Source organism: Scyliorhinus torazame, chromosome 2 (genome assembly GCF_047496885.1).
Source record: "Scyliorhinus torazame isolate Kashiwa2021f chromosome 2, sScyTor2.1, whole genome shotgun sequence".
NCBI lineage: Eukaryota > Metazoa > Chordata > Chondrichthyes > Carcharhiniformes > Scyliorhinidae > Scyliorhinus > Scyliorhinus torazame.
This window is the reverse complement of record NC_092708.1, coordinates 348,649,319-348,674,260: the sequence shown is the minus strand read 5'-3', so window position 1 is coordinate 348,674,260 and position 24,942 is coordinate 348,649,319. Positions and strand designations below refer to the sequence as shown.

The following is a 24,942-nucleotide window of genomic DNA, read 5'->3' as shown; positions in this document are numbered from 1 at the left end:
AACATTTCAGTTGTCTGATTTTCCACTGGCTTATCAACCACAGTAGGCATCACTCCCACTTGCGATCATTACCCAAGATAAACTGTATTCCTGGACAAGATAGTTTCTCTTTTACTCCTACTACCACTTCATCACTCTTCACTGGACTTTCCAACCTTACCTTACATAATGGAACGCTACTCCCCTCACCCTGAATTCCACATATTACCACCTTTTCTGGCAACATTCTTCCCAAACTACATAATCCCTCATCGCTTACCATTAAAATTGACTAGCTCCCACATCTCTTAAAATTGTGACTTCTTTACCTGCTCGTCCTGATACACATGAGTAAACTTTGCCCACACAAGTAAATTCTTTAAAGAGATCTGGCACCTTCTTATCAGTCACCTCTTGATCAGGCTGTGCAATCTTTTGCACCTCCTTCGCTTCCCTTGGGCTTTCCTTTACCACTCTAACAAATCCCACTGTCTTATCCTGTTTTACCAAATTAGCCTTCCCAGTGCTTTTCTTCAACCACCAACACTGACTTTACATGGCCTAGTTTATTACAGTGAAAACATTGGAAACTTATCATTTCTTTTCCACCCTCCTGGATTTTAAAAAAAATCTGAGGTACACTCTCCTTATTACCTCCCATCAGATCACCTTTACCTTTACCACTTGAGTATTTCTCATATCCCCAGTTTCTATCCATCACAGGCTGAAACTGATGTCGGAAACCAAGCTTTGATTTATGAACTAATTCATAATCATCTGCCATTTTGGCTGCTAATCTCGCAGTTTTAACGCTCTGCTCTTCCACATGAGTTCTCACTACGTCAGAAATTCAATTTTTAAACTCCTCTAAAAGTATAATTTCTCTGAGAGCTTCATACGTTTCGTCTATTTTCAAAGCCCTTATCCACCTATCAAAATTACTCTGTTTGAGCCTTTCAAACTCCATGTATGTTTGACCAACTTTTTCACCTCCTCATACGTCCCAGATACCTACTCCGGTAGTGATGCAAACACTTCACTAGCCCTACCTACCAGCTTTGTTTGAATCAGTAATACCCACATGTCATGTGGCCATTTCATTTGTTTAGCTACCTTCTCAGATGAAATGAAAAAGGCTTCAACCTCCTTCTCGTCAAACCTTGGCAATGCTTGGACATATTTAAATAGATCCCCACCACGTCTTCGGCTCTGACGCTCTTTCTCACGATCCTCATCACTATCATCCAACTGTCTGTTTCCCTTTACGTCTGCCAATTTTAACTGACTGTCATATTTCATGGCCATTTTCTGAAGTTCAAACTCTCTCTCTTTATCTTTTTCCCTGATCTGTATCTCCCTTTCTTTTTCTTTTGTTCTGCTAGGGCTATTCTTTCTTTCCTCTTTCTTCTCTCTCCTTTTCTTTGTCCTCTCTATCTCTCTCTCTTTCTTTTTCTTTTTCCTCTCTTTCGTATTCAAGCTGCTTTAATTCTTTCTCATGTTCCATTTGTTTAATCTGTAACTGAATTTTTGCCCTTTCCAATGAGTCAAACTGTATCTCAGGCAATTTTAAATGCTTAGCCACCGCCATAATTACCTCATCTTTTCACATTTTGTCAGGTAATGTTAATTGCAATGTTTTTTTGCCAAATCTAACAGTCTGCTTTTAGTCTCTGTCCGTAAGGTACTGCGTGTGACCGTCTCCACCCCCAAAAACTTCTGAGCCTCTGAAAGAGCCGTTGTCCACAACACACTCCCCACTTAAACTAAAATACCACACCTGAAAAGCAACCACAATATGCTCACCCCTCGCTGTCTTTAAGTTCACGAAGCCAATCCAATAGATGGACTTTTATCCCCTTCGAGCCCCCAATTATTATGAGTCAGAGTTTAGAGAACCCCAAAGTGTATCATGGAGTTCACCTGACCCACAACTTTTAATAGATTGTGGTATGGGGAGCACACGGCCCGCTCTACAGGTATGGTACAACAGAAATGAAAAAGTATTTTTTAAAGCAACACAATGTTTATTCTATGAACTCAAGTTAACCTTTCTAAACAAACAGTGAACATCTTAGCAACCAGTAAATCAAACCCCCACCCCCAAAGAATACAACACTAAGTAATCTCTATGCTTTCCTTTTTAACATCCAGAAGACTTAACAAACCTCTAAACAGAAGCACATCAGGGTTTACATTCAATACTGAAAATACTTATAGTTCTGAATTCACAAATGATTAAGAGATAGTCCTTCATGGCAGAGAGATCAACAGTACAGCTGCTTTTTCTGACTTCAGCTGCAACACACTGAAAAACGAAACAAAACAAAAAAAGACACCCAAGCTTTTCTCAAAGTAAATCTAAAAAGCAGAACCAGAGCTAGCTCCACCCACTCAGCTCCACTCTGACATCACTGCAGTAACATGAACAGCCAAACATTTCTTAAAGCGACATTCTCATGACGACTGACAGCAGAAAATTCTTCTTGAAGCAAAGGCCGATCAACATATGAAATAGATTCTGGGGAAGGATATTGAGACCTGGAGACTAGAAGCAAATCTTTTACGGGCTAATTTGTTTCAACAATGTGGAAAGATTCAGGTCATCCCAGACGGTTGAATTATAATAGGTCAAATGGCCTTCTCCATCCATAATTATCTTGTCATTTCATGTCTGCCCAGACCTGAAATAATTTGCGCTGCTATATTGTCAATTTATCCTCCTGATAATGCAGCATTGAAAACGTATTTCAGAATTATGGTGATGTTTAAATTATTGTACAATTTCTCCCTTTCATAATTAAAAAAATCTGATCTCAAAAATAATTTCATCCAATGCCTGTAGATACGAAAATAACAACCTGAGTAAAATCAATGGTGTCATGTACTTTCAGAATAACATACTCTGCTCAAATTGTGTCTGCCTGTCTAGTGGGTACTAATGACACTGCTGAACTTGATGTATGATGACATGTCATGGAAGGGGTCACCTGCTCTGGTAGTGAAGCAGTGATTAACTTGTTGATCTGAAGGATGTGTTCTGCTGTTTGTCTGGAAGTACCAAGTAGAATGAAGGTTAGGTGCAGTATCTATATGCTGCAGATGGTGCTGCTAATATCCGTCGCCATAATTCTAAGAGCTGACGCATGTCTCGGGTCCCATTCTGGTTGAGGTGCAACCTTCTTATACATTGTTCCCTGCTGAAGATCAAGAAAGGGGAACATGTTGGCAGTACTTTCACTCTATATGATGGCTATAGAGAAATGTCAATCATCCCTTGTTCCCTCAAACATGGCTAACTGTGCTTTCAAAGTATATTGCAGTGACAAACTTGATGCAAAACCCATAATGCAGAGTTAAATGTACGACTTCTCCTTTAGTTGCTATCTTCTACGTTATTTATCCCAGCAGGAGCTAAGTAATGGCAAACAGGCACAGATGTATGCACTTACTCCCAAAGAGGAGTTGGTGCTCTCCATCTATGGTGCAGCCATGACTGGTTGAGGTCAGTGGCCGGGTTGGAATCATTGAAGATGATGGTAACCTCATGCCTAATCCTTCTCACATCCTACCACTCCATCATTCCACAATCTCTCCTGATTTAGCAATTGCATCAACAGAAACAGGCGGAACAGATGGTCAGAAATGTGTTTTTGCGACTATTCACAACGCCCTATGCTGCTCTTGCTCATGTATTTGCTTTGTTTAGCCCCTTGTTCCGCACTGTAACCAATCACTGTTTGTCGATGTACCATTTATCAATGCCCCCTGTTGAATTTTCTTTTGTCTACTGTGTACGTACTGTGTACGTTCCCTCGCCGCAGAAAAATAATTTTCACTGTACTTCGGTACACGTGACAATAAATCAAATCAAATCATATGGTCTCATTGTGAACCTTTGGCTGACCTCCAAGACTGGCTGATGGACTTAGCCCAGTAGGAAGTTGTTCACACAGCTTGAATGGGACTGTTAGATTTGTTTGATTGGCAAAGTTGTGACCTTGTAATACGTTTATCTTCCTTTGCCATGGTTTTTCAATATCTGTATTTTTAAAAAATAAATTTAGAGTACCCAATTCATTTTCTCCAACGATGGGGCAATTTAAAGTGGCCAATCCACCTAGCTTGCACATCTTTGGCTTGTGGGGGTGAAACCCACGCAAACATCACACGGACAGTGACCCATAGCCGGGATCGAACCTGGGACCATGGTGCCTCAAGTCAGCAGTGCTAACTGCGCCACCGTGCTGCCCCTGTTTGTTTTTTTAGACAAATATCAATTTCGTTTACCAGGGCCAGTGAGGGTGTTCAGGAATCGTTATGAACTGCAGTGGTTCAAGGGTAATCAGGGATGGGTAATAGAAGCTGGCTTTTCCAGCGATATTCAAATCTCAAGAGCAAATAAATAACGCAAGATACCAATATTTTTCTTTGTTACACATAGCCTATTGTTGAATTGCATGGTTCCTCTGAGTGCACATGCACATTTAACAGAGAATGTTATTTATGCAGAGCCCATTTGTTACACTGTGTGGTATGTTCTAGAAATTAGATTGTTGCACAGCAGCGCATGTGTGCATTTAAGGGAAACTTTGCTCAGTATGCTGTTAAAAATTGATTTATAGTCATTTAACTTTCTCAGTGGTTTTTAAAGCAACACTAATAGTGTAAATGTTCAAGTTTTTACCAATTCAGTCATTTCAGTAGTTGGGGGGACTTCAACAATGCAGCCTGTCGTATGGCGGAGAATCGCTGACAACAATATCTTTTTTTTCATTTAACTCTGCAAGTCCAAACTCCAGGGTTGTTAGAAGAGTAATGCAACATGGCGACAGCGTTGCCACCACTGCTACTGAAAATCCAGGGTAGGAAGGAATTGTAGATGCCTCAGTCAGAAATTACTGAAGTTCTCTCGATTCATAAATTGCAACTATGGATAGGAAACTTGCAGATATGAGTTTATTAACTAAGGAGGGGGTGGGAGAAACCTGGCCATTGGAATCACCAAAATGATATGGGGCTTTAAAAAATTAGACTTTGAGGGCAGGTTCCATAAACTTGGCTCATATATTTTTTTAGTTTACAAAATTGAGGAATGATCTAATCAAGGTCTTTAAAATTTATAAAGAAATTATGGGTGAGATCTTCTGGTGGTCCACCGATGGAGCACCCCCTGCCCCCTCACCCCACCCCCCCGCTGGAGGTTTCCTGGCAACGTGGGGTGGATTCAATAGGAAACCCATCGACGGCGGCAGGACCAGAAGATTCCAGCACCAGCCAATGGTGGGCTGCCTCCCACTGTCGAAAATTATGCTGACGGTGGGGGGGGGCTAGAGAACCTTAACCTAATAGATAAAGAGAGGTGAGGAACCAAAATAAATGAGTATAATCTTAAAATTAGAGTGAGTCCATTTCATAGTGAAATCAGGAAGTATTCTTTTCACTCAGTTCGGAGGGAAAGTTTGAAACTTCCTTCCGAACCCAAAAGGCTGTGGACGGTGGGGTCATCTGACATTTTCAAGAGTGAATTTTTTTTAGATAAACACATTGAGGGTTTATGTTGTACATGCAGACATATGGAATTGAGGTACACATTTGATAAGATTGAAGGAACAGTTTGAGGGTCTGGATGGCCTAATTCTGTTCCTCTCCTCAAGCGACCTTACTGTAATGCTCTCCTGTAATGCTGCTGGGTCTAAAATCTGTATCTTCACAAGGCCAATGGGAAAATAAAAATTGGAATCTTCAGTTTGTTTTAATAGTAGCCGTCGTAGTGTAGCATATCCACAGCTCAAATGTGGACTCTCTAAAAATCAATGTAGGCAGTCTAGATGTATTACTTCAACCAACTATAAAGATGCATGGAGTTTAAGTAGGACTAAAACTGAATCTGTACAAATGTATGAACACAAATGGGTTTCAGACTATATAGTACTGAGCTCACAATAAAAGCGATTAATGAATGGGCTAAATGTATTTGTTTTATGTGTTGTTTATTTATAGAAAATGCCACATAGATTTTCTCTATTGATTACTCAAAGGTGGAAGATAACTGCAAACCTAAATATAGATCAATGTGGTCCCTGAAGCATTTCAACCACCAGTCAGTTTAATGCCAGTAAAAAGCTTAAAAATGTAATAAGCCAATGAATACGACAGTGATTTGGGAATCTGACTAATGTCAAACAGATGGAAAGGCAGCAACCATAGTAACAGAGCAGCTTTGAACTGCTTCACTCATATCTCCGTTAATCCATCACCAAGGCCAGTAATTCAGGTTTTCTTGGAAAAGCAGATGGAATTACAGAATTCAATCCACAAAATCGTGATAAAACTTCCAGAATTCCATTCAATTAAAAAATACAGTATTTTGATTTATTTCGTCAGTGTGAATCGGTGGCACTGTCCATCGCATTTAACACCCAGAAAGAATTTGCAAGGATGCGCGAGATGCAACCGTCAGGAAGGTTTACACAGATGGAGCACCTCTTCTCTGGAACAGAGAAGATTGAGCGAAAACAATCACCGTATTTCCAATCATCAGGGGCTTCAACGGGGGTGGGTGGTCAATGGATTTTTTGCCCCTACCCACTTCACCAGCATGCATTGCAGCAGAGGAGGTGGCCAGCCATTTGCCGGCGGTGGGATCATCCGGTCCCGGGGCTGCCAATGGGCCTACCCATTGTTCGCATCTTCTACCACCAGGGAACCCGCGGCAGGATTCGCTGTTGGTGGGACTGAAATACCCTTGCTCATGGTCTCTACTTTTGAGTGAATCCAGAGCAAGAGGCACATACATGATAGCCACTAACAAAGTATAAAGCAAGTAGGAAGATTTTAAATTTGTTTTACAGAGACTTGTGAGAATATGATATTCACTGTCAAATGGCCGTGTTCCAAAACTTGAAAGGCTTTAATCACCACATCAAAACATGACCCTTCCATATTAGTTAAAACAAAAGAGTTTCTGCTCTTATTTTGAATGAGAATTGAAAGATGTTGACAGTGTCTCCGCTGTTTCTATTTCTGTTTCTTTCAGCAATCAAGAACCTCTCTAAAAATCAATGCAGGCAGTCGAGATGTATTACTTATACCAACTATAAATATGCATGAAGTTTAAGTAGGACTGAAACTAAATCTGTACAAATGTATGAACACAAATGGGTTTCAGACTATATAGCACTGAGTTCACAATGACAGCGATTAATGAATGAGCTAAATGTATTTGCTTTAAGTGTTGTTTATTGATAGAAAATGCCACACAGATTTTCTCTATTGATTACTCAAAGGTGGATGATAAGTGCAAACCTAAATATAGATCAATGTGGTCTCACTTATGAGGGAACTTTGCAGCATTAGACATTATAAGAGTCAAATTACCCTAAGTTTTCTCTAAAGATATTGTCCTATAAAAAGAAAACAGTGCTTTGGACTGCCTGTTGACTTGTGGCTTGTGCAGAATCACAAGCGGCCTTGTCAATCCATAGAATCCAAAGAATCGCACCCTCATTTTTAATACCTGTAACCCTGTAAGTTCTCCATCCTCAAGTATCTGCCCAACTCTATTTTAAAATTATTTTTTGAAATTCATTCCCTCTTCAAACAGTGTCCTGATTCCAACAAGTCTCTGAGTGGAAAAATATAATTCATCTCCCCCATTAGTTCCTCCACCAATTGTCTTTAATCTCTAAACTCTGGTTATTGGTCCACTTGCCAAAGGGAATTGTTTTTCTCTCTTTACTTCATGAAGGCCATTCATCATCTTGTGAACCTCCATTAAGTCAACACAATGTTCTTTTATCCACCGAGAACAGTCTTAACTTATCCGATCTTTCTTCAGAGCCTGAAATCCCACAGCCCTCGTAACATCCCAATAAAACAAAATGTCTCTGTATCGTTTCTGAGGCCTTTATATCTTGCCTGAAATGTAATTCGAAGAAGTGTCTACATTACACCAGCTGTGACCTTATCAGTGATTTATATTATATTCTTCTATCTGTCATGCGGCTACACCCCTTTAACTTTAACCTGACTGGAAATCTTGCAATTTGAACTGTGACAGAGCAAACTATTCAAAAATGCAAGGCCACATTCCAAGGTGAAAGTGAGAAACAAATAAATCACTGTCAAGGGAATATGAAGAGAGAGATATTTTCTATAATCCATATACCCATCGTAACTGTCAAAGGAAAAGACTTTAAAAATGCAAACTTCACTCCCACTCTCCCTTTTGGAATATGAGTGTCACCCGGTTCAAGAAACCAGCTCTACCAGAATTCTATCAGTGAACTGAAATCTCGGAATAATTGCAACATCTTCTACATCTGACCATATCCAAGAAACTAACTAACCTAAATCAGCTGCAGCGTTTAAAATCTATGCCTCACGGATAATCAAAGGAAACTTAATTGCATATTCTTTTACTTTTTTTTATATTGGACTCTTATCTCATGTGTGTATGCTTGTGTGTGTGTGTTTTTACCAGAATTATTGAAGGAGGGCCGAATGCTTGACATTGCGTTTTTATTATTTTTCTCGGGTGCAGCGATGAATACATTTTTCTTCGACTTCATAAAGCCTCGTTTGATTGTCTCATAGTTAAATACATTCTGAGTTAGAAAAGGCAGCTTTTAAAGAGTTATCCCCTTGGCAACCGTGAGGTGTACCAAGTCAGGGCCACATTTGTCAGGATCAGTAGTAATTCTCGCCCCCATGATTCCCGGCCCAGGGGACCGGAGAATCACGTGAGCCTGGAGAATCTGCTGCCCAACCCGCTAAGTGGATCATTAAGAACCATTTGCATCCAGACACTGGCGCAGGACGTGTACCTCCATCCCGATGCCAACGGGATGAAGGTTCGCGCATTGGAGGGAACCAATCCTGTTTTCTTCACAACCGCTGGATTCTCTACCCCATAGGTAACTGCTACCGGTGCCACGAGGTGCAAATTTCACCCCATGTCTTTCCACATTTCACCTCCCAATGTGCATCATTTCACAGTGTTTCTTTGTTGTGGCTACTGTTGTGGCTCTGGAGTCACATGTATGCCAGACCAGGTAAGAATGACATTGGTGAACCAGGTGGGCTTTTAACAACAACTGAAGATGGTTTCACGATCACCATTGCTGAGATTAACTTTTCAATTTCAAAAGTATTAATTGAATTTAAATTCCACCAGCTCCCGTGTTGGGATTTGAACACCCAAATAATTTGCTTGGCCCTCTGAATTACTAATCTTTGACATTACCATTAAGCCACTAACCCACATAACCCATACATCTGTGGACTGTGGGAGGAAACTGGAACACCCGGAGGAAACCCACGCAGACATGGAGAGAAAGTGCAACCTCCACACAGACAGTCACCCAAGGCCGGAATCGAACTCGGGTCCCTGGTGCTGTGAGGCAGCAGTGCTAACCCCTGTGCCACCATGCCACCCCTAATATAGAAAAAATGCGAGGAAAAGAGTAGGGTGAGCCTCACAGCTAACGGCAGCCTTATCTCTTATTTATTTCTATGGTCTTCGAGAATTTGTATACTTTTGCAAATTGTGTGAGTATAATCAAATATTCCCCTTTACTGTTCATTGGCATTAATCTTTGTTAGTTTGCAGTTGAATATTAAAGTTGCTAGTTTGTAGGTTCATCACTTCAGTTCTATTTTCCATCTGTTAGAATTAAGAAAAAGAATGTTAGCATCTAGGGCCAAGATTTCCATGCCAGTGTAGCGGATGCGGTGAGGCAGCCAAAAGTCTATTGTCTTCATCAGGACAGGGAGACCCTGCCTCAGAATCTATGTACACAGAACTCTTGTTCTCCTCAGTATCTTTAGATGCCCTTTAGATGCAGCATCACAATGGAAACAGCAAATAAGCACAAAAATTGGCTCTCTAATCCAAAGAAAGGCAGGTAAAGGGTAACCAAGGTCTGCGTCTGTCCACGGAACTTGCAGTGCATATGATTGCATGAATCTCTTCACGTGTGCAGTTTTTGGTGTAATTCCTGGAAGAGGATCCTCAACCAAATGATCAGATTCAAATGTAAAGGCATCTGCCAATGACTTCTTGTCTCAATTGCGCAATTTAAAGTGAATTTAGTGGAGATCCCAAAAGAATGCAGTAGAGCAAACCATGTTCCCCTACAGCTCAAGTCTGTCACCTGACCAACACCAGCACAAGGTGGAAGGAAGTGGAAATCTCCACTTGGCCCCAGAGATTCACAGTCATTGGTCCAATGTCACCTTGGCCTGCATCCTCTGGATATTGGGATTCTCTTTCCCACTGGCCGTGCCCGTGGGTTTCATGGCGGCGTGGGGTGGCCTCAATGGTATATCCCATTGACAAGTGGTGGGAAGAGAGAATCCCGCTGCCAGCGAACGGTGTGCCGGCAAGAAACACGTGACTGGGAGAATCAGAGAATCCTGTCCCTTGTTGTTTAAAGGATGTTCAGTGTCAGTGGAAATAATCCACTTGGACCATTAATAAAGGGGAGAGGAAAAGTGAGAGCTGGTATGGCTGTCAGCAGCCTTGGTCTTAACGGCACTCCACCAGCTCCTGTGAGTGTCTACCAATCTCATAATTACAGTCTACTAAGCACACAGTGACAGTCCGTATACCTCACAGTGATAGTCGTTGAACATCACAGCGACTGTCTACCAACCAAATGTGACAGTCTCTTGTCCTCACAGTAACAATCTACTAACCTCACAATGATATTCTGCTAAACCCAGTGACAGTCTTTCCGTCAGTGGCAACAGTCCACAAAATTAAGCATAACTCAGCCTGGGTGCACATGTGCCTGTGGAAGGAATATGCAGTGGTCCTCACAGAGCTTTATGGCAGAATGCAGGCAACTTGAATAGTCAGCTTGTAAAGTGCTAGACAGAAGGTATTGAAGCAGACTGGCAAAAAACAGTTTATGCATGTCCAAAGTCAGGACAAGGAGCTAAAGAGTCAGAGTTGTGAAATGTTTTAAGAAAATATGCAAATTACTTATCCTTAAGTTCATGGAAGGAGCCCCATGTAATTTGTACCCTGAGAAATAGCTGGAATAAAAAGCAGATTTAAAGTAAATTTCAGAGGGTCGTGGCATACCTTTTGGGTTGGTCTGAGGAAAAGTGAATGAACCTTCACAATTTTGGAAAATAAGGGACTCTTGAAGGAAAGTAAAAGCAGAAGAGAGTTTAGAACATACGTCTTTATAAGCTGTACTGTTATTAGTGGTGCTTGTTTTGTTTAATTCCTCTTTAAATATACAAAGAGATCTGTTTTTGTTAAAGAAATGTGAAATCTTGTGGCATATTTCTGTCATTTAATTGATGGGTGTTCAGATTTCTTATTTAAACATTCCCTAACACTACTAAGACTGTCTTTCGTGTTATCTCACTCACTTAATTGTTACCAATATGGAGTGAGTTTCAAACTATTGAATGTGAAGTTCAAATGGAATTTCAAATTTATTACACAGGTGAATTGCCAACTTCCAAGAATGTTAATTTTTAGTACCTCTTCTCTAACCATCCCATTTACACAATTTTGATTATTTTGAAAATATAATAATATAACTTTATTATTCTAAACTTCTTGGTTAAAGCTTCTCAAGAGGCAATAATTTGCCTGAATTCAATATGTAAGCACATCTCAATTGTACCCTAGGTATCAATATCTCAAGTCATGAAACAAATAGGTCTCTGATTACATTATCATATGAAAAGCACACAGAACTTCCCCTGATTACAACAAATAAAACCAATGAACAGAAGCATTGACGTTACTGCTACAAATGAATACATTACTTTGGATCTCTCACAGAATCTTCCTAATATTTTCTTTCCCTTTGTAAACAGTGCACGTCATTTCCCACTAATGACACAAAGAATAACCACTTAGTGCAACAACATGGATATTGTTATACTTGAAAGAGCGCAGAATGGATATTGGATATTGTTACCCTTCGAAAGAGTGCAGAAGAGATTTACAAGGATGCTACCAGGACTTGATGGTCCACCAGTAACACCGTCCAGGCCAGACAGCAGTGCCGAAAGAAACTGCACGCCCTCCTCAGGGCGGTTAGGGTGTGTAGGCAACACTGAGCCCCCGGCACTAACCTGTGTCCCACACAGCCGTAACCCTACCCCCCCCCCAACCCGGAGGATGGCCGAACCCCAACCCTGCCTCACTGCAGGCATCCATACGGGCTGCCATGGCTGGGTATCCTGGCCACTGAGGCCACCAGCTGCCCACCCCTTGGGCTGCATGAATCGGACTGTCTAACACTGTCATTTTCTGTTTGTCGCCCCCCCCCCCCCCCCCCCCATCCCCCGCCCCAGCCAGGAGAAGGCTGTGCACAACCGACAGAAGGAGGACCGCCCATCACTGTGGCCAAGCAGAGGGCCCTGAGCATGGTCAGTGGCCCGGGGGAAATGGAGGTCATCGAGGTGGAGCACGGCCATGGGCGAGGAAGTGAGACCCCGCCGAGTTGCGGTTCCCTATGATACGTGTGCCAACAGCACCCCCCCCCCAACACTACTGCCACACCACCCTCACCCCCACACCACCCTCACCCCACATCACCTTCACCCTATACCACCCACCCCTCACCCCAACACCACCCTCACCCCCCCGTATCACCCTCATCCTACACCACCCTCACCCACTCCCACCACACGCCCACCTCCACTCCCCAACCTGGACCGCGGTCGCATCTTGTCTTGTGTCTCACAGGATCTGCTGAGGATTGGCGGGTCCATGTGGCGTCCCCTGCCCTCAGCCAGTGCCACAGCCGGAGCCCCCCCGTCAGCCAGGCACCAGGGCTTGAGGGAAGAGGAGGTGATGGGGCCCGTGCCATGGGCTGGTTAGCACAGGGCTAAACAGCTGGCCTTTAAAGCAGACCATGGCAAGCCAGCAGTGCGAGTTCAATTCCCGTACCAGCCTCCCTGAACAGGCGCCGGAATGTGGCGACTGGGGGCTTTTCACAGTAACTTCATTTGAAGCCTACTTGTGACAATAAGCGATTTTCATTTTCAGTAACTCCCTGAGGGGAGGTGCCAGAATACCGCAGCACCTCGGACACACCCCTCCTGCCGCTGGTGCATCTGCTTTCCCCAATGACGCGCGCCAATGAGGATCCAGGTCACAGGGCAGGAATCACAGCAGGCCAGCTCCACTCTTGCTGTACCATCTGGGGAACCACCTAGATATGTTAGGGCCGTAAGGCCAGGAAGTTAGACACTAGTTAAGTTGGCACGGGTGCAGGGCATAGTTTAGTTGTACAGGCTAGGGCACAAATCGTATATATTTGTTCACATTAAACACCTGTTACCACCGTTACAACCTGCCTCATTGCTCTGTCTGAATGGGTGTGTGTGGTGGGCTGGGCTGGTCTGGCCGGGGGGGAATGGGGGGACCCTGTGGGTGGCCTGGGCTCCATGTTCTGCCCGTCTCACCCTCCTTCGCATCCTCTTCGTTGGATGAATCCTGGCGTTCATTCTCCTCCTCCAGCAGGTCGCCCCTCTTCTGTGCGATGTTGAGGAGGACACAGCAGGCCATCAAGATGCGGGTGACCCTCCCAGTGCCATACTGGAGGGCCCCTCCAAAACAGTTCTGGCACCTGAACCGCATCTTCAGCAGGCCAAAGCACCGCTCGATCACAGACCTGGTCGCTGCTTGGGTGGTCGTTGTAGCGGGTTTCAGCAATGGTCTGTGGCCTTCGGATAGGTGTCGTCAGCCACGACCAGAGTGGATAACCCTTGTCGCCCAGGAGCCAACCCCTAAGCAAGGGAGGCGTCGCGAACATGTCAGGAATTGTTGAGTGTGCCAGGATGAAGGCATCATGCACACTGCCCTGGTATCAGGCGCAGACGTGTATGATGCGCAGCTGATGGTCACATATCAGCTGCACGTTCATTGAGTGGAACCCCTTTCGGTTTGTGTAGAACCGCCTGTCATCTGCAGGTGCTCACAGGGGGATATGCATTCTGTTGATCACCCCCTGGGCCCGGGGAATCCCAGCGATGGTGGCGAACCCCACTGCCCAGGCATCCTGGTGGACTCGGTCTACATTGGAGTGGATGTATTGAACCGCCTGGGCATACAGGGCCTCCTTGACGGTGCGGATACACCTGGGCACCAAAGTCTTTGAGATCCCGGACAGATCTCCACTCAGCGCCTGGAAGGTCTCCGTCGCGTAAATGGTCAGGGCGACTGTCACCATCCTCAGGGGACCGTCACCATCCTCCCCATACCACCACGGTGTCAGGTGTGCCATCATCTGGCAGATATGTTGCACTGTCTCCCTGCTCAGCCGGAGTCTTTGATGGCATGCCCGTTCCGGCAGGTCTTCGAATGACAGGCGGTGCCGGTACACAAAAGGCCTCATGCGGCGCCTCCTTGGCACCACCTCCTCGGCCTATTGGCAGCCAGCTCTCCATTCTGGGCAGCTGCCACATGTCCCTCTGCGACACGCTCTGTTGCTGCACGCTCTTCTGTGGCAGCTTCCTCGTCCTCCTCGAGCAGTGCCGCGCATACAGCCGCAGGGCATCCCCCAGGGCTGCGGCGACTGGGAGAAAGGCCACATTGCTGGTTGAATTCCAATATCCATTGTCTGCAGGGGGTGAAAGGCCGACATGTTAGCATGGTGTGCACTGTCCATGTGGAGTCTGCACATTCTCCCCGTCTTTGCGTGGGTTTCGCCCCCCACAACCCAAAGATGTGCAGGGTAGGTGGATTGGCCATGTTAAATTGACCCTTAATTGGAAAGAATTAATTGTGTACTCTAAATTTTTTTATTAATGTCAGCATTGTGTGTACGCCCATTCCCAACCAGGTTCACAGTGGGTTCTGCCCCCGCATGTCCCTCCCCCCAACACCCATCACTGCACCCCTGGCCCTGTCGGTGCCCGGCAGTGTGGGGGCCTCTGGCCCTTGCGCCCACCCTTGATATCAGGGGTGCTGTCACCTGGCACTGACCTCACCAGGGGTATGTACCGCAAAGCCCTCGTAGGGCTAATGTGGGTGTTGCCTGGGTGGACCGCTGGTGGGTGGCGGCTGGATTTGGGTGGGTTTGGCGGAGGGTGGGGTGCGGGGGCACCCATACGGCCGGTGTTACTCTGCAGAACCAGTGGTCAAGGTTGGTGGTCAGTGGATGCGCAGCAAGATGACGGAGGTAATGGCACCCGTACCTGGGCACCACCACAGTTCTGTGTGGGGGGGGTCACCCCGGCCACTTGGCCTGGTCCTCCCGTTCTCCCCCCCTCCCCCAGTCCTGGAAGGGCCCCCCCCCATTCCCACCCCAGCCTGTCCGCTAGTGTCCGGCCCGGCAGCTCACAGTCTCTCCTTTCTGTGTCCTCCCTCCTCTCTCTCTCCCTCATCAGCTAGCACGCCAGTTTCATGATGTTTGAAGGCACAAGTGAACCGCACCATCGGGAACACGACCCATCGGAGTAGGAGAATCGCAGAAGCCCCGGAGAATACTGGGTTGGGCCCGTTAATGATATGCTGTCGAGGTGATGGAGAATCGGGGGCGGGATTCTGTGGGAATCAGCGGGCGGGCAACTCCGGCGCGAAGGAGCGGCGTGAACCACTCTGCATCGGGCCGCCCTGAAGGTGCGGAATCCTCCGCACCTTCAGGGGCTAGGCTGGCGCCGGAGTGGTTTGCGCCCCGCGGGCCGGCGCCGAAGGGCCTCCGCCAGCCGTGGGAGTGCCAGCGTGAGCTGGCGTCATCCCAGCGCATGCGCAGGGGGGGTTCATCTCCCGTCGGCCATCGCGAAGGTCCACAGCAGCCGACGCGGAGGTATAGAGTGCCCCACGGCACAAGCCCGCCCACGGATCGGTGGGCTCCGATCGCGGGCCAGGCCATCGTGTGGGCACCCCCCGGGGCCAGATCCCCCCACATCCCCCCCGAGGACCCAGGAGGTCGCCCATGGAGCCAGGTCCCGCCGATAAGTACCTACCTTAATTTACGCCAGCGGGACGGACCTAAAACGGTTGGCCGCTCGGCCCATCGAGGGCCGGAGAATTCGGGTGGCCCCGGGACCCATTGCATCGCGCCGGTCCTCGCCTTTCTCCGAGGCGGGCGGCGCGATTCACGTCGGGGGGATTTTTGGGGTGCCGGAGAATTTGCGATTTCGGGTTCGGCAAACGAAGAATTCCGTTCGTGACCTCGCGTTCTAGATTGTCCCACAAGAGGAAGCATCCGCTATACGTCTACTTTGTCAACTCCTTTTATCACCTTATATACCTCAATTAGATCTGCTGTCATTCTTTTTTAAAATCGAGAGTATAGACCTAAACTACTCAATCTCTCTTCATAAGACAAACTCTGGAATCAATCTAGTGAACTTCCCCCGAACTGCCTCGAATGTAACTACATCACTCCTGAAATAAGGGGACCAAAACTATACACAGTGGTCCAGGTGCGGCCGTGATTCGTTACTGCAAAACTTCACTACTTTTATACTCTAATCCTTTAAAGACCAAAATCCCATTTGCCTTCCTTATTACCTGCTGTACCTACAAATTACTTACCTCGTCTTGAACTTGTTTCTATTTATTTTTTATCATGTGAAAAGGAAAAAGAAAACATGGTGTTACTAAAAATGGCTTCTGTTTATATTGTATTTTTGTTCACCATTCTAATATTTCTCGCCCTGCATTGTTGACTTTCTCTTCACACCCACGTGGGTATTAACTCCTAAATATAATAATTCCTTGCATCCATTCTGAACAATGAGGACAGTATTATATTGTGTTACATTTTCTCTTGAAATGTGGGTGGTGTTGTTAGGGGACACACCAAATTCCGGAACAGTATTACTGGAAGCCTGAATGATCTAATTGTAGTCAAACAGAAAAGTCGTAGTTTAATCGCTAAGCGTTTTGGTTTTAATTGCACTGCTAACTTGATTCTTCGGCCATTGGATTTAGAGAGAGAATTATTTTGAATAAAAATAAATATAATTTGGACATGTGTGGCTAAGAACAGGAAAAGTGCTAATACAGTGTTTTCCAAAATTCATGTGCAGAATCATTCAGACTTTGAGATTGTGCATTTCTGTCACACAATACACTGCACAGGATGGTTCAGCAACCCTTGGAACCAATGCACTTGTGTTTAAATTGGTTTAAGTAGTAAATGTAAAGTCGCCACAGACCCAGAGGACTGCTTTCCCCTTTGAGGGGGAGAGCTAACTGGTGGTGATTTAACCTGAAGATCACCACACCTCAGGCGAGGGGCATGGTTGAGAATGCGGGGCCTTCAGGAGTAATCTCAGTTTACAGTAATTGAACCCGTGCGGTCGGCGTCACTCCACATCACACACCAGCCGCCCAGCCAACTGAGCTAACCAACCCCCGGGTTTTGGATAGAGGGCAGCAGTTACTTGGCAGCCCATTTCAAATTTGGTTTGATTTCCTTTCCCGATGACCACCTCACTATGAAAGAAATGTTATGGGGCGCGATCTAACAGGAGAAGCACAAAGTACGGCAGCAAGCGAGAATTGCCAGGTGCTTCCCGACAGTCGAACCGGTGAGACTGCGACCGGTATGTAATGCCAATTAGGGCCGGCAATTATGCCCCACGGGCTCCACAACGGAAATGGCTGTCCTGCCAGCTGATTCACCTGGACCTCGCCCAGCCGCACCCAATAACGAGAGGGAGCAGTTCTTAAACCGCTCCCTCTGACCAAACCCCAGGCAACACGCAGCTATGCCACCAAGGAGACCTGCATCACAATTCGCAGATGCTGACTTGGACACAATGGAGTTGTGATGGGACACCCTGTTTCCCCGAGGGAGTTGGAGGGTCAACCACAGGTCATCCGGTGTCACCTAGGAACGTGCCGCTAAGCCCATCGGGGCCCGGAGAATTGGCGGGGGGGGGGGGGGGGGGGGGGGGGGTGGCCCTGCCAATGGTCCCCAACCAACACGGCGTGATCCCCGCCCAAAAACCGGCGCCGGAGAATTTGCCGGGATTCACGTCACCCCCGCGGCGATTCTCCAACCCGGTGTGGGGTTGGAGAATCCCGCCCAAGCAGTTCAGCTCAACAACTGGACAGAGCCTTAAAATTGGAGCCGGGTCATTTGAGAGAGAAGTTCGGAAACAGTTCTTCCCACAAAGGGTGGCAGAGGAAATGAACTCACTTTCCCCAGAAAGCAGCAGACGTTCACTAATTAATCATTTTAAAATCATTCCGTGACACTTAATCACGTCTGAGACAGCAAGGTGGCAGCGTCCCCAGTTAACCCTGCTACCCAATTAAACCCCTCGCTGCCTCCAAACTCACCTCAGGGAGGCCATTACCTTCCGCCCTCTTGAGTCAGAGTTGAAAGTGCTACTTCATGTTACAGGCCAATAGTAAAAGGTGCAACCGTCAGACTCATATCGGTTTCAACTATTCCACGTGGTAACGGTTTTCATATTATCAGTATGCTTTCTGTAAAGAAGTTCCTCCTTTTATATTTGATCTCCAAGTTGTTCCTAGACATTGATGCCGCTTTTTGGATTCACCCACAAGGGAAAACTGTTTCTTGATTCTATTCCTTTCTATTTTAATTTTTGATGGATGTATACTAGTGCATCTGTTTTGTCTTTCACACTTTCAGGTTGGAAATGTCATGTTTTCAGTGAGAAACTAAACCACAACATCATCTGCCTGTTCAGACAGATGTTATGGTTCCCTTGGCACCGTTTAAGGAAGTACAGGGAATGTTCTCAGTGTCTTGGTCAATATTTCGTCCTCAATCAAAGCCATCAAAAATCAAATTAACTAGCTCATTACTGTGTGCCAAATATTATTGCGGCAGAATTGCTCTCCTGTTTGCCAACACGGCAACGGTTAGTCCATTCCCAAAACAATTCACTTAAAGTGCTTGGAGACCTTTCACCAAAGCGCTCAAGTACTTTGTACATTTATTTGTCTACATTTTATCAGTAACAACTTGCGCAGTGTGGATAGGGAAACGACCAAACCAATGGTGGAAGAAGTGCTTGAATGTTTGTTAATCATGTCCAATATCACAGAGTGACTGGTAGCAGGACTGAAGGTTCAGTAAATTTCAAATGAATGGGAGAAGGGGTGTCTTTTTGAGAAACCTGTTTCACATTGAACTTCTGCTACAAAACCAAAGATTTCCAACTCAGCCTGCAAAAAGCTGTTCACCCAGATGCAGACTTCGTATCCATTAATATTATCGCTGCAGTGGTGTATTTGAGAGTCTCTCTGGGAAGATCTGCTGGTTAAATATTGCACTGGAAGTTATGTATGGCAGTTATGATCAATAGGAAATGGTCTTAGCACAGGGCTAAAGAGTTGGCTTTTAAAGTAGACCAAGGCAGGCCAGCAGCACGGTTCAATTCCCGTACCAGCCTCCCCGAACAGGTGCCGGAATGTGGCAACTAGGGGCTTTTCACAGTAACTTCATTTGAAACCTGCTTGTGACAATAAGCGATTTTCATTTCATTTTTTCATTTCTTTCTTACTTAAGAAATTTTAATGGCATGATCATCCTGTGGGATTTTTCTTACTAACTTACTACTTAATAAAAGAAAAGCTGCCATTAACTAATTGGTTTGTACAACTCATCAATAGCAGAATTGCGCTTTGTGTGAACTACTTCATGATTTTGTTGTTTTTGTAAAATATCTCATTGCGTCTATTGCAAATCATGCCGACACAAGACCATATAATGCAACAGCTTGATTTTCTTCCTAATTTCACAACCAGATGCTGACTTGTCAAGAAAATCGTTGGAATGACTTGAAAAGACGTTCACGCTTTTTAAACTAGCTAGTCCCTTCTCCAACCTTCTTCCAAATTGACAGAGCCCTGCATTAAAATTCCATGCATATGTGGCGAGAGGGATTTATCAAGCTGTGTTCCCATCACACTTCATTTTCAATCAGTTCAGAAAATAATCCTTTGCACGTTGTGGGGAAACGTAATGACCTATTGATCACTACCAGTTTGGGCAGGGAACTTTTCACGTGTTCTTCCTGGCTATACTTCGCTATGCTACACTGATCAAGGTATATCATTCTTACTAGCCCAGCAGTCCTGATTTGGAACCATTTTTCAGTGTCCATCAATCCTCTTCATAATGTTTTGCGGCAGACAAATCCTTGAGGATCGCATCAGCTGACCGGATTTACATTAAATGTGCCCAGGGGAACCGGAAACATCTGCAGTCATTCCATGCTTACCCCCATGGAATTGGATTGAACACATTACCTTGTCTGACAATTTACTTGTGCTGAGATTAAGACTTATCCAGACAGTATGGAAAAGGAAGTGACTGACATATGTTACTTGTCCTTCTAAACATCAAGATAGTAAATCAAAGCACTGCTGTGAAATTGGATCTTTAAAAGTTAGTATGTGGATGACTGAAAGCATGACGCTCACGTGAATGCTGAGGAACTTAACACTGGGATTAAAATATTTGTTTAACAGGAATGGATTTTTAAGTGTTTGTTGCGAACTAAAGCTGTATTTTTATCAGGAGTTAACTGGATCTATAATTGCTAGAGTCTGACAGGATGGAAAAAACGCTGGACAATATTTTGATTGCAGACCAGTGCCATTCTGCTCGAGTTAGAAAAGATCAATAGTTATTCATGCCCAGGAGGTTACAGTGCAAAGAGAAATATGAATTACTTACACTGCACGATAAGCTGTACAGCTGCTTCCCTTGGCTTCACGTTAAACCCATTATACTGGCTCGTTTGGCATTTGTATATTCCATTCATGTCCCTGGACACATTCACGATGCGTAGTAATCCATCATAGCTTTCCGTTTGCATGGTGCCATCGGGCATTGGGAGCTCCTTTTCCTTCTCCTTATCGAAACGGGACCAAAGAATGATGGGTTTGGGTTTCCCGGAAACCAAGCACTGCAGCTCCACTGTGTCGCATTCACGAGCAACCATCGGTGACCTTCCCTTTGGGACAGATAATGTCGGCGGCACTTGCAAACAGAAATAAAAACAACTACGTTTCACCAAGTGGTTCTGCATCCCATTACATCACCATGATGGCGGTGATCCTCAGGTTAAATCACCTTCCCCCAGTCAGCTCTCCCACTCAAAGGGAAAAGCAGCCAACGGTCATCTGGAAACATGGTGACTTTACCTTTACACGGGCGACTGTTGGAGATTGTTTGGAAGGTCACAACATTCATTTGCTTATTAATAGCTGCTAGATTTCATGATTGCACCTTATTTATGTGAAGAAGCATAGCACATATCCTGACCTTCATCAGTATCCATCTTGGTAAAAGAAAAGAACGATACTGCACAGGAACAGGCCCTTCAGCCCTCCAAGCCTGCACCGATCATGATGCCTGTCCAAACTAAAACCTTCTGTACTCCCTGGGTCTATATCCCTCTATTCCCATCCAATTCATGTATTTATTCCCATCCTATTCTTGTATTTATTCCCATTCTTTTTTAAAATAAATTCAGAGTATCCAATTAATTTTTTTCCAATTAAGGGGCAATTTAGCGTGGCCAATCCACCTAGCCTGCACATCTTTGGGTTGTGGGGGCAAAACCCACGCAAGCACAGGGAGAATGTACAAACTCCACACGGACAGTGACCCAGAGCCGGGATCGAACCTGGGACCTCAGTGCCATGAGGCAGCAGTGCTAACCACTGCGCCACTGTGCTGCCCTCATTTATTCCCATCCTATTCATGTATTTGGTAGGTGATACACAACTGCATTTACAGTTCTTTCAGATCAGAAGTGACTTTGTTTGTCTATGAATTGCTTACCATACATTTTTTTGTTTTTTTTGCTCAAGGAAGCTTCTTTAATGATGAAAGAAATGAAGGAAGATTGGCAAGAGCTTCTTTAGATTCTTTGCTTGAGGATAAGTCGGTTTCTGATGTTCAGAGTGCAAATTAAATTCTGTTTAATTGCTACTATCATTTCAAGATCAGTAGTAGCCATTAGCGTAAGAAACAGGCCTTTCTTTACCTTCAAATGAAGTTGTTTCTGTTGCAGTAGAGATGTATGGAGTCCAGGATAAAGCTTCAGGCATTGTTTTAATTAAATATTGGTGCCTTGCGCATTTCTGTGTGTGAATGCAGTTGATATTTAGGCCACCAGAGGTAATTCTGTGTCACTGTCCTTTGCAACATATGAAAAGGAAGCTCTTTGTTTTAACTAATATGCAATGGTAGTGTTCAGGTGTGGTTAATTAAGGACTTTAGAGTAATAGAACACCAAATTTCATTCCTTATTCAGGCAACCTCAGTGGGGAAAATAAATAATGCAGCTACATTGGCACCTTGTGTGTTTTTCAGAGCCACTTTTTCTCACCATTACAAGTGCTCCCTTCTTTAATTTTTTTTCCTTTATCACATATAATGTTCAGGACATTTTCTAGAATGTATCTGAGGTCGAGTAGCTTATCTGCATGCTGAACAACAATATTTTGAATTATAAAGTGCCTTTAACACAAAATATCCCAAACCACCCCACAGAGACCCATGATATGAGGGGAGATGACCAAAAGTGGGGTCAAGGGCCCAGGAGTGGTTTAAAGGAGGAAAGTGAGATCGAGAGGCAAAGGTTGAGGGAAGAAATACCAGAGCATTGGCCTTTGGCAGCTGAAGGCATAGCCACGAGCAGGATAGTGATTCAAATTGGGGATGCTCTAAAGACATAATTAGAGATATGCTGAAGAGCTCTAGGACTGGACGAGATGACAGAGATAGGAGGAGCAAGGCCATGAAGGAATTTGGAAACAAGGATGAGAATTTTTAAATCGAGTCAATGTTTAACCAGGTCTCAGTTTAGGCCATAGAGCACAGGGGTGATGGGTGAATGCTATCTGGCGCGCATTAGGACATGAGTAGCAGAGATTTGGATGACTTCAAGTTACCAGAGGGCAGAATGCGGGAGATCAGCCACAAATGCATTAGAATAGTCAAGTCTAGCGGTACCAAGAACATAGATGAGTGTTTCAGCAGCGGACGAGTTGAGACAGGGGAGGAGATGGGTGATGTTACAGGTGTGGGAAGAGGCAGTCTTTGTGATGGCGTGGATGCGTGAGGTTGTGAACAGCCTCAGACAATTGCCAGGGAGAGGGTTGGAATCGGCGGTGCAGGAGTGGAGTTTGGACATTGGCTTCGGCCTTTGCCAATATTTAATTGGGAGAATAAGTAGACTGACAATTTAGAGACAGTGGGAAGGGTCTCGTAGTGTGGTGTGGGGGTACTGCTGGATGTTATCAGTGTAACTGAGGAAAATGAGTGCGGTGTTTTTAGATGCTGTCAGCGAGGGCAGCAAGTAGATGAGAAACAGAAGACATCCAAGGATAGATCCTGGGGATCACCAGAGGTAACTTGATATGCCCATGAAGTCACCTTGTCTTTTTTTCTATTTTTTTATTTTTTAAATAAATTTAGAGTACCCAATTCATTTTTTCCACTGTAGGGGCAATTTTAGTGTGGCCAATCCACCTACCCTGCACATCTTTGGGTTGTGGGGGTGAAACCCACGCAAACATGGGGGGAATGTGCAAACTCCACACGGACAGTGACCCAGAGCCAGGATCGAACCTGGGACATCGGCGCCGTGAGGCAGCAGTGCTCACTGTGCCACCATGCTGCCCTGAAGTCACCTTGTCTGATACCCTGACCATGTAAGGCTGGATTAAACAATAATAATATCAACAATTTATATCGCACCTTTAGTATAATGAAACATTCTAATTTGCTTCACAGGATCATGAGAGAACAAAATTCTGGCCCTGAGCCACAGAACAAGAAAACAAAATAAGGGCGTGGGAGGTGCCCACAAGGCTGGAGGAGAGAAGTGTATCATTTAAAGTGCTAGAGGAGATATAATGGGCTTGATGTGCCAACTGAACACGGAAAATGTGCTGCCTGGGAAAAGGTGACCAGTGAAGCTCCAGACAGCTGTGCTATGGGGCCCCATTTCTAAATGATATGGGACAGGATTTTGGCAGTCTTATTAAATTTACTGATAGCACTAAACTCTGTGGGAAAGTAGCAAATGGAAACTGATTATTTTCTCAACATGGATATACGTGGTGGAGATGTTGTCTCGGCCACGAGCAATGGCTGCACAAAAAAACCTACGCTGCTCCTCTGATTACGCGAAAACAACGTGGGGAAGTGCATGTGATAACTATCATTCATGCTTATATAACATAAGCTTCTGTATGCCTATTTACATATGTATTTTGACTGCCAACTGAACCCAACCCATTATTTTGATCTCCCTTTTCCTTCTCTTTACCCTTCTTGGGCTCTTTCCTCCTGCTTCCTCATCTTCCAGTTACTTAGTCCTGCTTCCTTCCATTGTTCCTCTCTCCGCCACTTCATCTGACACCCAACTCCAACTTCCTTTCCTAATCTTTCACTACTCCTTGACCTTCATACTCTCTTGCTCCCGTCCCAGGCTCAACTACCTATTGAACAAGGACCGAGCTTCAATCTATCTTCTCTCAGCATTCTCTGAAGGGCCCATCAAGGCATTAACCACTGCCTAATAATAAGCAGCAATCCTAGCTATTCCATTCAAAGCTCTTACTGACCTTTACATCCCAGAGCTTGCTGGAGACACATCTCATCCATCTCCATCCCATCTTTTCCACTATTAACCTGCTGGACTTGGCCAGTGGATCAACAATCACCACTCCTCTGCATTACTTTCCAAACTGTTCATTCGCTATCCATGATCTTACTGCATCAAAACCAAAGTCTTGAAACTTTACTGTCACCTTCTTTGGCTTGGTCTTCATTTCTGTCTGATTATGCTTCTATGAAGCAGCTTGGGATGTTTTACTATGTTGAAGACACTACGTAAATGCAATTAGTGGTTGTTGTTTTCGAAACTGGAAGACATTGTGAAAACGTGCACAATATAACCACCCAAGGAATTCAGCAAGGTGGCACAGTGTTTAGCACTGATGTCTCACAGCGCCAGGGACCTGGGTTC

General features: G+C 44.9%; 1 protein-coding gene and 1 long non-coding RNA gene across 4 annotated transcripts in view; one reads left to right on the top strand and one right to left on the bottom strand.

Annotated features, from left to right (window-relative positions):
* The window catches only part of mdga2a (MAM domain containing glycosylphosphatidylinositol anchor 2a), a 1,293,828-nt gene that overhangs the window by 578,365 nt on the left and 690,521 nt on the right, over positions 1–24,942 (bottom strand). For both annotated transcript variants that reach the window (XM_072491028.1, XM_072491020.1), the window contains exon 8: positions 20,631–20,936. In XM_072491028.1, coding sequence (XP_072347129.1) covers positions 20,631–20,936 — 306 coding nt within the window. The remainder of the gene's footprint in view (positions 1–20,630; positions 20,937–24,942) is intronic.
* LOC140403261 (uncharacterized) overlaps positions 1–24,942 on the top strand; it is a 106,369-nt gene that overhangs the window by 65,864 nt on the left and 15,563 nt on the right. The gene's annotated exons all lie outside the window — the stretch shown is intronic.